General features: G+C 38.8%; 1 protein-coding gene across 1 annotated transcript; it reads left to right on the forward strand.

The window, feature by feature from the left end:
- The first annotated feature begins 1,355 nt into the window (after positions 1-1,355).
- fam234b (family with sequence similarity 234 member B) lies at positions 1,356-14,057 on the forward strand. The gene is made up of 13 exons (XM_041817073.1): positions 1,356-1,457; positions 5,097-5,636; positions 7,520-7,633; positions 8,177-8,344; positions 8,590-8,705; positions 10,235-10,385; positions 10,557-10,698; positions 10,935-11,129; positions 11,298-11,376; positions 11,561-11,728; positions 11,866-11,986; positions 13,097-13,323; positions 13,456-14,057. The coding sequence occupies exons 1-13, from the start codon at positions 1,421-1,423 to the stop codon at positions 13,456-13,458; spliced, it is 2,061 nt and encodes a 686-aa protein (XP_041673007.1). The 5' UTR covers positions 1,356-1,420; the 3' UTR covers positions 13,459-14,057.
- Positions 14,058-14,813: the final 756 nt, after the last annotated feature.

The raw sequence follows: 14,813 nt of genomic DNA on the forward strand, positions 1-14,813 counted from the left end.
TCTTTCTGTTTGACTCTACCATCCTTGCTGTGACCCTCTACCAGCATTTTGATAACATTTTGACCCGTGACAATTCAAAACCTCAAACACGACTGGTGAATGTATCAGTAAAACACACTTAAAAGGCCTCATAATGGCATGATGGTGTCTGGGCCTCCCAAATTACAAGTACCAGAAACTTGTAGGGTACTTATGGTACTTGTTATGGTACTGGAAACTTTTAGCTTCAACGACTTGGCTTTAAAGAACTAAATAGCTTCTGCAGCCCACAGCTGTCCCCAGGGTCTAACGTCCCGACGATTATGCAAATGAGGCATCCTGATAAAACTAGGTTTAAGAGGACAGAGTCAATCAATCTGATATAAAATAATATGCCAATAAGGACTTAGATGCAAATAATCTGTTGTTTTGCAGGGTGAACTGTGTCTATTGTGTGCCCATAATTTTTGCTATGGTATTAAAAGGTAATGATAGAATCTGATTTTTAATGGTGCCATATTGTAGTTTAAAATTCTGGTATCTCGACAACCCTAACAGTTCAAATTTATCAATGGTAAATGTTCTTTTGATACCATATGTTTCAAACAGGGGCGTAGCTAGAGATTTTGGGCCCCTGAAAAGAATATTACACAGGGCCCCCCTTAGCCAGCTAGACACGAGAGAAAATGTTGCATCCCTTTTACAAATATCTAGCATTTTCATGTACTTTTGAACCATAATTTCCACTTTTTTTGAGCATTATTTTCACCATGGTTAAATTAATTTTACTCGCATTATTTTGCACTGCTGGACTACACCATTTGGACATTTTTAAGGGAGGAGAAGGCCTGCCCCAGTATTGTATTTTACTCTATTTGATAAAGATTTCAGTCTATTGACCGACTTAGTTGCTTTTGATTCAATAACAATCTTATTAGTAAGAAATAAAATTAATACATACTCTTCATTTCTACTTTCTGTGGGTACCAGGTAATTACTTCCCCCCCTGTGCTACACCCATGGTTTCAAAACAATCAAAGTTTAAGTTTTTTTGCAGGGACTGATAGAACTGAGTACCATAGATTTTAAAATATCTGATCTGATCTGACTTTTCCAGACTAATTTTTAACACTCAAAACTACAGTGAAAGTGCAGTTTTTTATTCATGGAAAAAACTTCCCAAATATTATTTTACCTAATATTACATTATTACAATATAAATAAATATAAAATTAGTACAGACATTGCTTAATTTGAGCAGAATTATACAGTGTGGTAACATCCGAAAACGTCAAGCTACAAGAGAAACGTTATTATAGATAAAGACTACAACTCCCATGATGCAGCGGGGCAGCCAGAGCTCCAACCTGCATGCTCGGTGCCCTGGTGCTGCTCATCACCGCAGCCTCACGTCGCTGTTTTGGGATCCGTTAGAGGAGAAATGGCTGCAGCTCTGTCCCGTGCCCTCAAACTGCCCGGTAAGATGCTCTGCTCTCATTTTAGGAGGACATTTAAACGGAAACATTCAGCATGTCTTAAATTAACCGAATTCATCATCGATTAAAGGTGGAATTTCTGTAAAGATCCTCTCTTTATGCTCTGCTTTTCAAGTGGAGTTGATTCATTTGATGCTCTGATTTTAGCCCATTGTCAACGTCTGTTCAAAATCTTATTGAAGTAATAAAAATGTCACCTTAAGGATGGAGCGAGGTGAAATAGAGAAGTGTGACTGTGCTTACGGAGCTGTGAGGATTTCTCTGGGTCAAATCGTCTCCGCTGTCTGTTCCTTTAAGCTAGCTGCTAGCTAACGTTAACGGACATAGACCACACAGACCGAGCTGCAGCAGCAGCACAAACAACCAACATACAATGGTTTCAAGCAACCGTTATAATTCACCGGAGACTTGTGTAAAGATACTAACGGTTCAGTGTATAAAATATCGCGTCACGCTGTTGCAACTGTAATATAATTTTATTTTGCACATTTTCTGTCTTATTTCTTGGTTGTTTGACCTATTTTAGATACTTTTAGATACTTTTTTTAGTGATTTCGCGGTTTAAAATTATGTAGTCTCAGTTATTTTAGGCATAAATCGCATCCATAAGGAATAATACAAAGCATCTTTTTTAGTAATGGACTAGGGCTGGGCAGCACAGATCAAAAATCATAACCGGATATCTTTTAGCTGAATAGCAACACACGATACCCATCCATTATCTATACTGCTTATTTAGGTTGGGATTGCAGGGAGCCATTCCTAGCTGGTTTCCAGCCAATTGCAAAGCTGATATGAAGAGACAACCAACCAGTTATGCTCACAATCACATCTACAGGCAATTTAGAGTCACCAGTTAACCTTAAGAGCATGTCCTTAGACTGGACCGTGACAGCTGTTGACCACTCTGTGGAGCTGGAGCATCAGGCATTTTAATTCTCCATCTCTTCAAAACATAATTTACATGAACTAACAACTGCTGAAAATTGGAGGTGTCAAATATTTTTTGCACTTGGACCCTAAAACATTTCTTGGACTTCTAGGGCAGTAACCAATCCCAGTTGTTCACCAGTCAATCATGAGGATAGAGACAAATGACCCCTTGGCTCACAATCACATCAATGGGCAATTTAGAATCACCAGTTAACCTAATGAGCATGTCTTTGGACTGTGGGAGAAAATCAGAATATCCAGCCCATTATGCAGCCACAGTATTTACACTGATATTTTTCTGTAAAGACATAACAAGGGCAAAAAGAGCAGAGAACCGTGGCAACCACTGTTGACCGCTATGGTGAGCTGCAGTACCAGGCACTGTAATTCTCAATCTCTTCAAACAGCTTGTTTACATCACTTGAAAACTGCAGGAAAATGGAGCTATTAATCTAAACTGTTTTTGTTACTTTGGACCCCAATCGAGTCAATCTCAAGAGGAGCATAAAGAGTCAAACAATCAGTCATGCTTACAATCACATGTGTGGGCAATTTAGAAAAACTTAGCAGGCATGTCTTTGGACTGTGAGAGAAAGCCTTAGAGCCCAAAGAGAACACACGCATGTAATGAAAACTCTACAGGAACCTTCTTGCTGTGTGACTGGCACAATCTTCTGCAACGCCATACAGCCTGATACACAATAATATATTTTTTCTGCTTAAAGTGTATAGAGCAGTGGCAACTACTGCAGCACCAGGCATTCTGATTCTCCATGTCTTCAAAACCACTCACTTACATCAGGGTTCTCAACTTTTTCAGACCCCCAAAATAAAGGGGTCAGTAACTGGGAACCCCCACTGTACCTGAAGGTGGCTGAACAAATGGGAGAGCTTTCTGGGGGCAAGCAAAATCATGGTTCATTGTAAAGTTAAACTGTGGTGTTTTATATTTAACCTAAATAATAACCACTCTTATCAAAGAAACACATTTTAATTCATTTGTGTAGTAAGTAGCCCTCCAAAAAATGTAAATCCTTTTGTTAAAAACAGGATTAGAATATGTAAAAAGAAAAAGAAAAAAAAAGGGTTAATAATGGCAAAAAAAAAACGATGGGAAAGGTGATAAAATTAGATTTTAAAAGTAGCAGAAATGGGTTAGAAATGCCAAAAATTACATAATAGTGGCAAAAAATAACTAAAAATGGCAAAAATGAGTTAAAATGGGAAAAATGGGCATATGAAGTGGAAAAGGGGATTCAAAAGTGGCTGAATTGGCGTTAAAGTGACAAAAATAGGTGGAAATTTGACGAAATGGGATGAAAATTGACAAACTGGCAAGAAAGGGTTAGTGGAGGCAGAAATAGTCAGAAATGGGTAAAAATGGGCATATTAACTTGTGAAATGTGACTTAAAAAGCGATGAAAGGGGTTTATAGTAGCAATAATGTGTCAACAGAGCCAACAATAGGCAGAGAGTTACAAGATTTGGTTTAGAAGTGGCAAAAACAGGCAGAAAAAAGTGGCGGGAAGGGTTTTAAATTGAAGAAACATGGGTTTTAAGTTGCAAAACTGTGTTAAAATTGGCAAAATTGGTGGGAAAAGTGATAAAAATGGATCAAAAGTAGACAAAATTGGTGTAAAGTGGCAACAATTTAATTCAAAAATGTTCTTAGTTTTTTAAGGCATCTGGAGACCCCCTCTTAGTGTCTTGTAACCCCCAATGGGGTCCCGACCCAGCGTTGAGAACCCCTGTTTTACATCACCTGAAAACTGCAGAAAATTGAAGATATTAATTTAAACGGAAAGTTTTTGTCAATTTGGACCCTATAACAGCCCATGGACTTTAGCATAAAATGTTGCATGATTACTAAAACTGATTTCAGTTTTCCTTGGTAGCATCCCATGAAATTGTTCCTGAGTGGCTCTGTGCACTTGATTGTTTCAGTTTCAAGGAAAATAACCAGAAAAACATGAAACAACTTTATTTTTATCTGGAAAAAAAAGTTCCGTAGTGATTTAGAAAATGGATGGAATAAAACAAAATTAAAAGTGAAAGTGAAATATTAAATACACCCTCTTTCCTTGTTCCTTGTTCCTTGTCCGTGCCAACAGGGGAGAGGAAAATAAGACCAGGGCGATGGAGGGAAATCAAAATGCAGCATCATGCGATGTCGCTCGCTATCTGTCAGAATGCTGCCATAGAAATCAGTTAAATCAAGCTGATTTTTAGAACAGGCTGCAGAAAAAGAGGGCTTTGTTGTGGAAAGTGTACAAAGTTTCCACAAAGATTCTCTTTCAGGACATCTTAAGCACAGTGTAATAGAAACCACATACATTTGACATTTTAGCTTGCTTGACCACATTCCTCATCTGATGGCTCTGCTCCTGAAGTTTAACTCTGCTGGTTGCTGTGTCATCTTACTGCTTCGGCATGTCTCATAAGATGCAGGCATGGACCGAAATAAATGAACTCCTATGTTCCACTACAAGCTTAGAAAATTAACAGAGGAACATGACGAGAATTAAAATTCTACTTATCACCTAGAGGCAATGTGCCAGTGCCTTATGCACAGAGGCTGTTGTACTTGGAAAGTGTGCACAGTTTTGACAACCTTAGCTGCCAGATAATATCTAAGAAATGCTTTCATTTACAGAGAATCAGAAAATAACAATAGCTGTGTCTCTGCAGGGAAGAAGGGCTCTGAGCTCGGGGAGTACGACCCTCTCACCCAAGCAGACAGCGAGGATGAGAGCGAGGAGGACGACCTTGTCCTCAACTACCCGAGAAATGGCCTCGGCAGGGACGGCTGCCTCGGCGCTGGCTCCTCTAAACTGCGCAGCGGCCGATCTGCTCGGCTTGTTGGAGCCGAAGACGAAGCGCAGGAGGACGAGGACGAAGAGGAGGATGAATGGAGGGAGCGACTCCCCAGCAAATCCAGGCAGGACAGAGAGGTGAAAGGTGTGCAGTACTGGAGCCACAGTGACTCAGGGAGGGACCGGGCCGGGGATGACAGAGGGGGTTCAGGAGGAGGGACGGGGCTCGGGGTTCATGGTGCCGAGGCGGAGGAAAAGAGGATGAGGATGAAGCATGCCGTCAGGACTGCGTTTTTCCTGGTGCCTCTGGTCTGCGCCTCGCTGCTCGTGATGCTGTGTGCGTTTCTGATTCCCTGCCAGAAGGCGGAGCTGGAGAAGAGGCTGCAGTGGGAGAGAGTGCTGGGAGTTGAAGGAGGTAAAAAGTCAAAGTTTGATCCATCAAAGTCAGAATTTTAGACACTTCAGTACTTTCCCTGCAGGCCTGACCACACAAACTAACCAAATAAACTAAATCATAGTAGCTGCATTAGATTTTGCTGAGATATTTAAAGTTTATAGTCCTAAAATATGATGATAAAGCATGAACTCACACTCCTAACAATGCTCACTAAAGCCAGGCTTAAGGAGGAGTCTCTATGGCGAGACGAGGCTGGCTCACCCACTAATTAGCCAGCTGTAATTACACAGGATCATTCTGCCTACGACACAGCCTGTTTCAGCATGAAATGACTGCAGAGGCTTCAATTACAAACATGCTGGGATCATCCTTTAACCTCTAAGACTCCGCATGTATATATGAGGACACTACAGTTTGGCACAGCACTTATTTCTGCTATTAGAATTTTAAATTTTATTGTCTGGAATGTCCATTGGAGTTTAGGTAATTTGTTTGAAAATTTGGGAGAAGTTGACTGGAAATTTAGGGGATTTTGCATGGCATTTTTCAAGAATTTTCATAGAATTTCATGGATATGTTTCCATATATTTTAGAAAGTCTCATCAGAAGTTTTGGCTAAAATTTGCTTTGGATTTTTTTTTTTTTTTTTTTTTTTTGTATTTTCATGTGAATTTGGAGGAATTTGTTTGGACGTTTGATGGAATTAGTTTTTTTTAATTACACATATCAGCAATTTTTATATCATTTTTTCCTAAAATATTTGGAAGTTTTATTTCAATTTATTGGGGGAATTTGTGATATATATATATATATATCAGTTTTAAAATGGGAATTTGGGAAATGTATTTGTAATATTTTAGGAATTTGAGTGGTAATTTGGAGTTTGTGTCCTTTTAATTTCCCAGAAATTTGTCTGGATAATTTGGGGTTTTTTTCATGGATATTTTTATTGGAATTTTCATGGACATTGGGAAATTCCATTGGAAGTTTTGGGTAAAATTTGCTTCAGATTATTATTTTTTTGTTTTTGTTTTTTCCATTTTAATGTAGATTTAAAGGAATTTGTTTGGATGTTTGGTTGACATAGTTTTTGACGAATTTCATCCTTTTCATGGAAATTTTTTCCTAAATATTATTCATCTTTTGAATTGAATTGAATTTTCAATGAATATTATGGTAATTTCAGGGAATTTGTTGCAATAATTTCGAGAATTTTCATGGAAATTTATTTGTATACTCCGGAAAAATTATTTGAAAGATCTGGGAGAAATTTGCTTCGGATGATTTTTTTTTTTTTTTTTTTTTTTGCATTTTTATGAGAATTAGTTCAAAGAGAGCTAGTTTTAAAATGTTCGAGAAAAAAATATTTGTGAATTTTGGATGTTGTGCGCTTTGTATTTCAAGAAGAATTTTCTTTAAATTTCGGGTAATGTGTTTGCATACTTTGGGAATTCGTTAAGACATTTTAAGGGGAATTTATGGGGAAATTTTTGGAACTTTGCTTGAATATTTTCAGGGAATTTACATGGAACAATTTAGCAACTAGCTGACCCTCTGCCAAAAACCTATGCTCAGAAACTGATCCGGTGCTGTATTTTCTGCAGAAACAGGATCTTCAGAAGATTTGTGGACATTATTTTTGATTTTAAAAAATTTAAACGTATCAGGTACTATTGATCCCAAATAAGTGTTAAAATGTATGACCACCACATAGGTACTTTAACCACCCCATGAGAGAAAAGCATTGAATAATTTAGAAGAAAATCTAGATTAACAGTTTAACTTTGTGTTTTCAAATAATGTACAAGTCTAACCCTTGTTAAACAGCTGGTTCATTAGAAGCTTTACTAATAAGGTGAGTGAAGTTTATTTTGTTTTCTGTTGCTTGTTTCCTCATCCAGCTGTAAATCCACCTGCACTGGCACTGTGGGACGTTGATGAAGATTCAGTGGAGGACGTGTTTCTGGGAGTCACTGAACTGACCAATGACACCCGGTCCACCCAAGAGAATAAAAGTATGTGGGAAGTTTTCTCTGAAAAACTAGACCAATTAATCTCTGATCAGTTGTACCCTTTTGATTCAGACAAGAGCCTGACTTGTACAGGATTTTGGAGACCTATGCATTTATATTTTAAAGAGATAAAAGCTGCTCCCCGGACAAGGTTAATTCATAAAGAAATTTTGAAAGTTATTATGCATTGTATAAAATTATTTTGAGATGTGATGCGTTCTTGTTTCGTGTTTTACCTCTTTACTCTAACAGTTTTAGTCAGCTGTGCTATGTTAAACGTGCAATACAAGTAAAGCTGACCAGACCTGACTTGACTTATTGCACAGATCTGTTTCTTTACCAAAATGCTGTTAATATTTTTGTGCAATTTCCCCAGTGTGCAGGAGCTTCTGTGCAATTCTGATAGATGTATTCCTCTCCTACAGACCTGTTTTCTGACACAGATGTAGTGTTATTTTTAAAAATATCTGAAAACTTGTTGTCTGAATCTGATCCAGACTGTATGTTTCCTCTGTTTATTAATTTTGCTGCGTGTGTTCTTCCCAGTCTACAGCATGGTGGCGCTGTCTGCAGTCAGCGGTCAGGTGCTGTGGAGGAATGTCACGCGTGAGAATGTTAAATACATCCAGTGTGGACTACAGTTCAGCACCCAGCCATCACCGGTGGTCATCGTCATTGGAAAGTCTGTCGTCATGGCCATCAACGGCACTACAGGTTTGAATAAAACCCCCAAAAACTTCATAGAAATGTCAGTGCAAATTAGACCGTGTGCAGGAGTTCAGCTGCTGTTTTAAAACATAAACATGAACTTAGCCAATATTAGGGGCCTATGACTTCTGTTTTCATTGATATGAAAGGTTGCACTGCACATGATTGAAGTGGAAGTGAAGTGAAGTGGAGGAGTAAATCAGTTTGAATAATTTCAAACCAGGTCAAAGATGTGTCTTTTTAACCCTCAGGGAAGAACCTGTGGTCGCTTCTGCTGAAGAACATCATGTCTCAGGCCGTGTTACTTCCAGATATTGAGGGTGACTCGGTCCCTGACCTGCTTATCACCACGCTGCCTGCAGATAAGGTAAGGTTACTCATCCACCCTTAAAATCATGTATGCATTAATGAAGATGGTGTTATTACAGCTCTGCACCAGTGACAGGCAAGCTGAAGGCTTTACAGCACTTTGGGAAAGCATTTCCCCCCTCACTGATTGCTTATTGTTTTGCATATTTGTCACACTTAGATGTTTCAGAACAACAAGCAAATTTTAATATTAGACGAAGACAACCCAAGTAATTACAAAATGCAGTTTTGAAATGTTGATCTTATTTATTAAACGAATAAGACCAATAACTGGTTGTTTTATCTATGTCGGGAGCAGCAGTAGGCTAGCATTTGCAAACACAGACTGAATTTTGTACCACTTTTATTTGCAGGATTTCAGTTAAATAAAAATATGCAAGATTAAATAAGTGACTGCACAAATATGCAATCCTTTCAAGTTTGTAGATGCAACTTTGGCCCTAATCACAGCACTGCGTCTGCATGGATAGGTCTCAATCAGGCTTGCACATCAGTTTTACTCCATTCTTCTCTGCAAAACTGCTCAAGCTCTGTTAGGTTGCAAGGAGATCCGGCTGGATTGAGGTCTAGGACTGACTTGACTCGGCCACTCCAGAACATCCACCTTGTTGTCTTTAAACCAGTTCTTTGTAGCACTCACTGTATGCTTCCGTTCACTGTCTTGCTGGAAAATAAATCTTCTTCCAAGCCGTAGTTCTCATGTAGACGGATTAAGATTGTCATCCAGGATTTTCCGGTGTTTTGCCATGTTCATTTTACCTTCTAGCTTTACAAGCTACTAAGAAGCATCCCCACAGCATGAGGCTGCCACCACCGCATTTCACAGTGGGGATGGTGTGTTTGTGGTCATGTGCAGCGTTTGGTGCAACAAAAGCACCTTTTCGGTCTCATCAGACCAAAGAAATTTCTCCCACTTGATCATGGAGTCTCACACATGCCTTCTGGTGAACTCTAGTCCAGATTGAATCTGAGTTCTCTCTTTGCCACTCTCCCATAAAGCTTTGACTGGTGAAGAACCCAGCCAACAGTTGTTGTCTGCTGAGTCTCTCCCATCTCAGCTGCTGAAGCTTTTAATTCCTTCAGAGGAGTCATAGGTGTCTTGGTGGCCTCTTTCACTTGTCTCCTTCTTGCACGCTTACTCAGTTTGTGAGCTAGGCAGAATCCTTCCATTCTTTGATGATGGATTTAACTGAACTCCGGGGATGTTCAGTGCCTTGGAAATGTTATTGTATCCACCCCCTGACTGAAACTTTTCAATAACCTTTTCTCTGAGTTGCTTGGATAGTTCTTTTGTCTTCATGGTGTAATGGTAGATAGGAATACTGATTAACCAGTGACTGGACCCTCCAGACACAGACATCTTTATACCACAATCACTTAAGACACATTTACTTATTTTACATCATTGATTTAAAAAATCAGTCAGTTTCTAAGTTTCACACATTCTTCTATTTGTAGAGTAAAAAAAAAAAGCACCTGCTTTAACTGCACTTTTTAGTTTCTAAATCAGTGTTAATTTTTTGGTAGGCTTCAGAAATCTCTCTGACTCTCATCTCTGGGCATACGGGGGAGAAGATTGGACATCCTGTACCTTTTAACCTCACTGCACAAGGCCGCCTGATCGGTCCTTTGCTGCACGAGACACCACAAGGAGCGTACTACATCCTCTTTGGACTAGGTAAAGAAATCTGCAGGACACATGCACACAAAAATCCATAAAATCCCTTCAAAGAAGACTCAGGAGTAAGCATGTGTGATAAGAGAGGTTGCTTAAGCTTTAAGGATTCAAATACTTTGAAGAGTAAAACTCTTAAGGAAGTTTGACTGTGAATGTGCTTTGTTCTGTCAGGTAATGTGGAGGCTATCTCTGTGCATGATATCTACGTTAAAGCCACTGGTAAGATGCCTCGAACTCAGGCGCTGCGGAGGAGAGATCCAGGCTGGGAGGGACTCAATAAGAGCAACTCATCCTCCTTAATCAACATTTACAGGTACGCTTCATGGGATACAAAAATAAATTGGAAATCTTACATTTTGACTTTATTAAAAAAGACTAAACTAATTGTTTTATATTGTCTATTCAAATGATTAAGGCTGAAACTTGTTCTTTAATTTTCTGGATTGTTTACACAGTGAAAAGAATTGCAAGACCTGGTTTATTGCAGGTTCATTGGACAATACACAACAGCAGAAATCCTCCTAATCTCCCCTCTGTTGTCTTTTGCAGAGGAGCTGAGAGCGCAGAGTTCCTGCTCCCTCTAGTGGCCGGTTTTGGTAACGACCACTACAGCCTGGACACAGTATCCAATCAGAACTCCAGTAAGAGTGACTGGGTGCTGGTGTACGGCTCCAGCAAACTGTCCGTGCTCCGAAAGAGGGACGTACACAAAGAGTGGACCTTTAACTCGTCACAGCTGCACTGGTAAAGAAATGCCCTCATGTCATTGATCATATTACATGTCAGTAACACGTCTGTTATTAACAGATGGAGATACCCCAGTATAAAACTGTTGATTTAGCTTTACAACCAGCTGAAAATAAAAGTGTGATTTTTGACTTTTCATGTGTTTATCTTCTTTGTTTGCCACAGTCAACCAGTCCCAGGACACTTCAGTGATGACAGAGTGCTTGATCTTTTCATCCAGCACACAGCAAATGGCACCATGACGGTACCCTTTTAAATATTTTATTTTAACCTGTAGCGAGGAAGCTGTCCATGTTTTTTTTTTTTTTGTTTACTTTACTCAATTAAACAGTAAATACGGTGGGGATGAAGATTTCTTGAGTGACATACATGACATTTATAAACAAGACCCCAGGTCTTTATACCTCTTTTTTTTCTTTGTCTGTCAGGTGCAGGTCGTCGATGGAGCGAAGGGAAAACTTCTGTGGTCTGCTGAGTTTGTGTGTCCTCATCTGGCGTTGGAATCATCAGCAATCTCAACCTCAACCGGCCAGTCAGTGTTCCTTTTCTGGGCCAGTGAGCCAATCAAAGCACAGAAGAATGTCACAAAGACGACTGTGAGTCTGCTCCTCAGAAATCAGTGCTTGTTTTTATGTGTATTGTTAAAAGTTTATTCATATATTGTATTGTTGTCTTTGAGAGTGGCGGGAAATACTGGACTCTGTTAATTAAAGCTTTTCCTCACTGTGTCCAGGTGTCACCAGGTGTTGCTGCAGCTCAGCCGCTCATCAGAAGACTTTTCCTGCTGCATCCAACGTATCCCCAAATCCTCCTGGAGCTCCACAGCACCACAGACAAGGCCGTCACCTCTGCAGGTAGAACACTGAACTGTAGCTGTAGAGAACTATGGAGCAATATCTGCTTTAATGCTTGTTAATAAAGCAAACATTTAGATTAGACTGGCTTTAAAACCATTACTCCAAATCCTGTAAAGCAACTGAAACTACACCTTTACAGTTATCACTTTGCACAATAGATCCTGTGGTATTTATAACCCTAGAAATATTTATAGTATAGTAAATAAAGTTTATCATGTTGATTTGGGCAAATTTTTCAAGTAAAAAAGAAGACAAGAGGGGATGGAAGTACAGGATGCTGATAATGTGAGGCTCAGTGCAGCTAAAAATGAAATAGATAAAGGTGAACTTGTTCATTTAAATCTGGATGAACTTATCTTTGGGTTTGCTGTTTTAAAGTGTCAGCTTTCCCAACATTGTTTACACAGTTTTCTTCACAGACCTGACAGTTATATGACTTTTGTTGGCTTTGTTAGTGAATAATTCTATGACGTAGACTATAGTGCCCTATAATTAAAGCTCATGATTTATTTGCTGAGTTTTCATGTAGGACGAGTTTTTTCCTGTTAGCAGACTGTTCACTCGGTTTTAGTAATGGTTTTGTAATCAGTTTTTGTAGGTCAAGTTTTTTTCTTTCATCTTTCTGTATCCTAACCCCTGCTCTAACCCTGCATAGAGGTTTAATCTGACTTTGATTTGAAAGTGTTGGTGTGTATTAACATTCTGAGATATACAGAGTCTCAGATGAAAGATCTGTGAGAGTGGCTGTCAAAGATGAGCGTTCTGCAGCCGGACTGTCTTGTTTTCAACTTTTGCTCTTATAGGGCACTGGATTTATGTTAGACGCTCTACAAAAACTGGAGTACCCCCACCGTAGTCTACTAAAATCCTTTGAAAAACACTGTCCTAAGATACAAAATACATGGCTTGAAAAAAGTGTTTGTTGAGACAGTTCAGGACACAATTAACTTGCTCATGTGTTCACATGAAACCACCTCTGTCTCAGTTTGAGTGAGGAAGAATCTGATTTGGTTCATAACCTTTACATCCATGTCCAAAAAGATACCAAACAGTAATTAGGAAATTGTTTTACCTCTTGTTTCCTCCTTCTGTCTCCTCCTCTGGCAGTGAGTTACCACGAGCACCAGAAGGACGCTTTCTACATTATCGTGTTCTCACGGCCCACGCCTGGCTCAGAGCCCCACGCTCAGATCGTCAAAAGCATGAGCCTCAGAACGGCCATCGCTAAAGGACAAATCGTCAGATTAGGAGAGAGCAACAAGCCTGGGGAGCCCATCAAACCTGGAGCGTACGAGATCAACAAGTTCTTCAGACGTCTGTCTTTCAAACGGCAGGTGAGAAACACTGGGAAGTGAAATCTAGGCGGTCAAATAAAGCTGCAGATCATCCTGGATCTATCCATGGATGGATGGATTGTGTCTTTCATCATTAGTGAGAGTCTAATAAATCTCTGTTGCTTTGTTCAGTGATGATCCAGCACTGCTCTCACGGTACGACTGGAAAGACCCACAAGAGGTCCAAATGGACAGAAGTGGGCGATTTCTCTGCACTAAGACGACACTGAGAATTCATCCTGAGCTGAAATCATCCTGTTTGTTTCACTGAGCATGATTTTGATTCTGTTACTTGAGAAAAAGTTTTATCTTCTGTGAAAAGGTTATTTAAAGGTTGTTTATTTTATTTGTATCATTTTGCTTCATGTTATGTTTTTATGGTCATTCTTTCAATGATTAATACTACACTGAATGTTTGATTTTTTCAGACTTGATGACGGAAGAGGTACTTTACTCTGTAGAAGCACAGTAATATGTAAATATGTTGACATTCTGCATTACTCCTATAACTCCTACAAAGCCAGTATAAACATGTGATCTCACCTCTCGGTCCCATTTAAACACTAACACTGTTTCTGCTCGTCAAAATGTTCAGCATCCTAGTGACTCTGTAAATATTTAAATCTGTACAGTATTTATTCTTTTGCCTTGTTGGTTTATGTTGTCAGATTTTATGTATATATTGCCAACCACAGTTTTTTCTATGTGGACGCTAAATTAAAAAGCAATGCAAGAAAAAGTATTAAGATTAAAATTTACTGCATCATGTCTTTATTTTAACTATTTTTTTGTTTGTTTTTTAAGGAGGTCAACCTTTGCCTTGAGACTTAAAAATTAAAATATCCTGAAGTTTTTATAAATGTGAAATAAAGTACAGGTTTGTGAGGAAAAAACATTTACAAGATAAAATGTCAGAAGTTTGAGCTAAAAAGGCAAGAAGTGATGACATTTAATTACGAAATTAATTAAAATTAAGATCTGCAACCCATTAAACCTTTACCTACTGCCATAGCGCCGACGCTATGTTTAATATGTCTGTAGTATTATTACTGTAACTCCAACAAAGTTTGTCCAATCAGAAAAATTCCAACAGTGTTGATAAGCTGAGAATTGTTGGCTGCACACATATATGGCTCATTACGGTACTCACAACCATATGACATGGGTATTCATAGCAAACTCCAGTTTTGTATTTTTCTTCTTTTAAACTACTGACAATTCCATATAATGTGCAATAATCATTAAACAGATGTTGAAAAGTCAAGTTCAAGTACTCCTGGGAAAAAAGCGACTTATAGCCATGATAACAAAATATGTCCAAATCGCCATTTTAAACTCAGTAGATAAAAGGGTTAAGCACTTCTCAAGAACATTTTTCAAAGTTTTTAGAATTAAAACAAGCAAAAGTATTAAAAACAAATACAGGAAATGATTTTAAAAACCAGACTTATGACATCAAAATTTTGAATTATGACTTTAAGATTTGAGTT

This window comes from Cheilinus undulatus, linkage group 21 (assembly GCF_018320785.1).
Source record: "Cheilinus undulatus linkage group 21, ASM1832078v1, whole genome shotgun sequence".
Lineage (NCBI taxonomy): Eukaryota > Metazoa > Chordata > Actinopteri > Labriformes > Labridae > Cheilinus > Cheilinus undulatus.

Excerpts from the sequence above, each read along its gene's own strand:
- fam234b (XM_041817073.1), top strand. The coding sequence starts at position 1,421 with ATGGCTGCAGCTCTGTCCCGTGCCCTCAAACTGCCCG. Across the intron at positions 5,637-7,519 it reads AGTGCTGGGAGTTGAAGGAG|CTGTAAATCCACCTGCACTG; the intron begins GTAAAAAGTCAA and ends TTCCTCATCCAG. Across the intron at positions 11,729-11,865 it reads AGAATGTCACAAAGACGACT|GTGTCACCAGGTGTTGCTGC; the intron begins GTGAGTCTGCTC and ends CACTGTGTCCAG.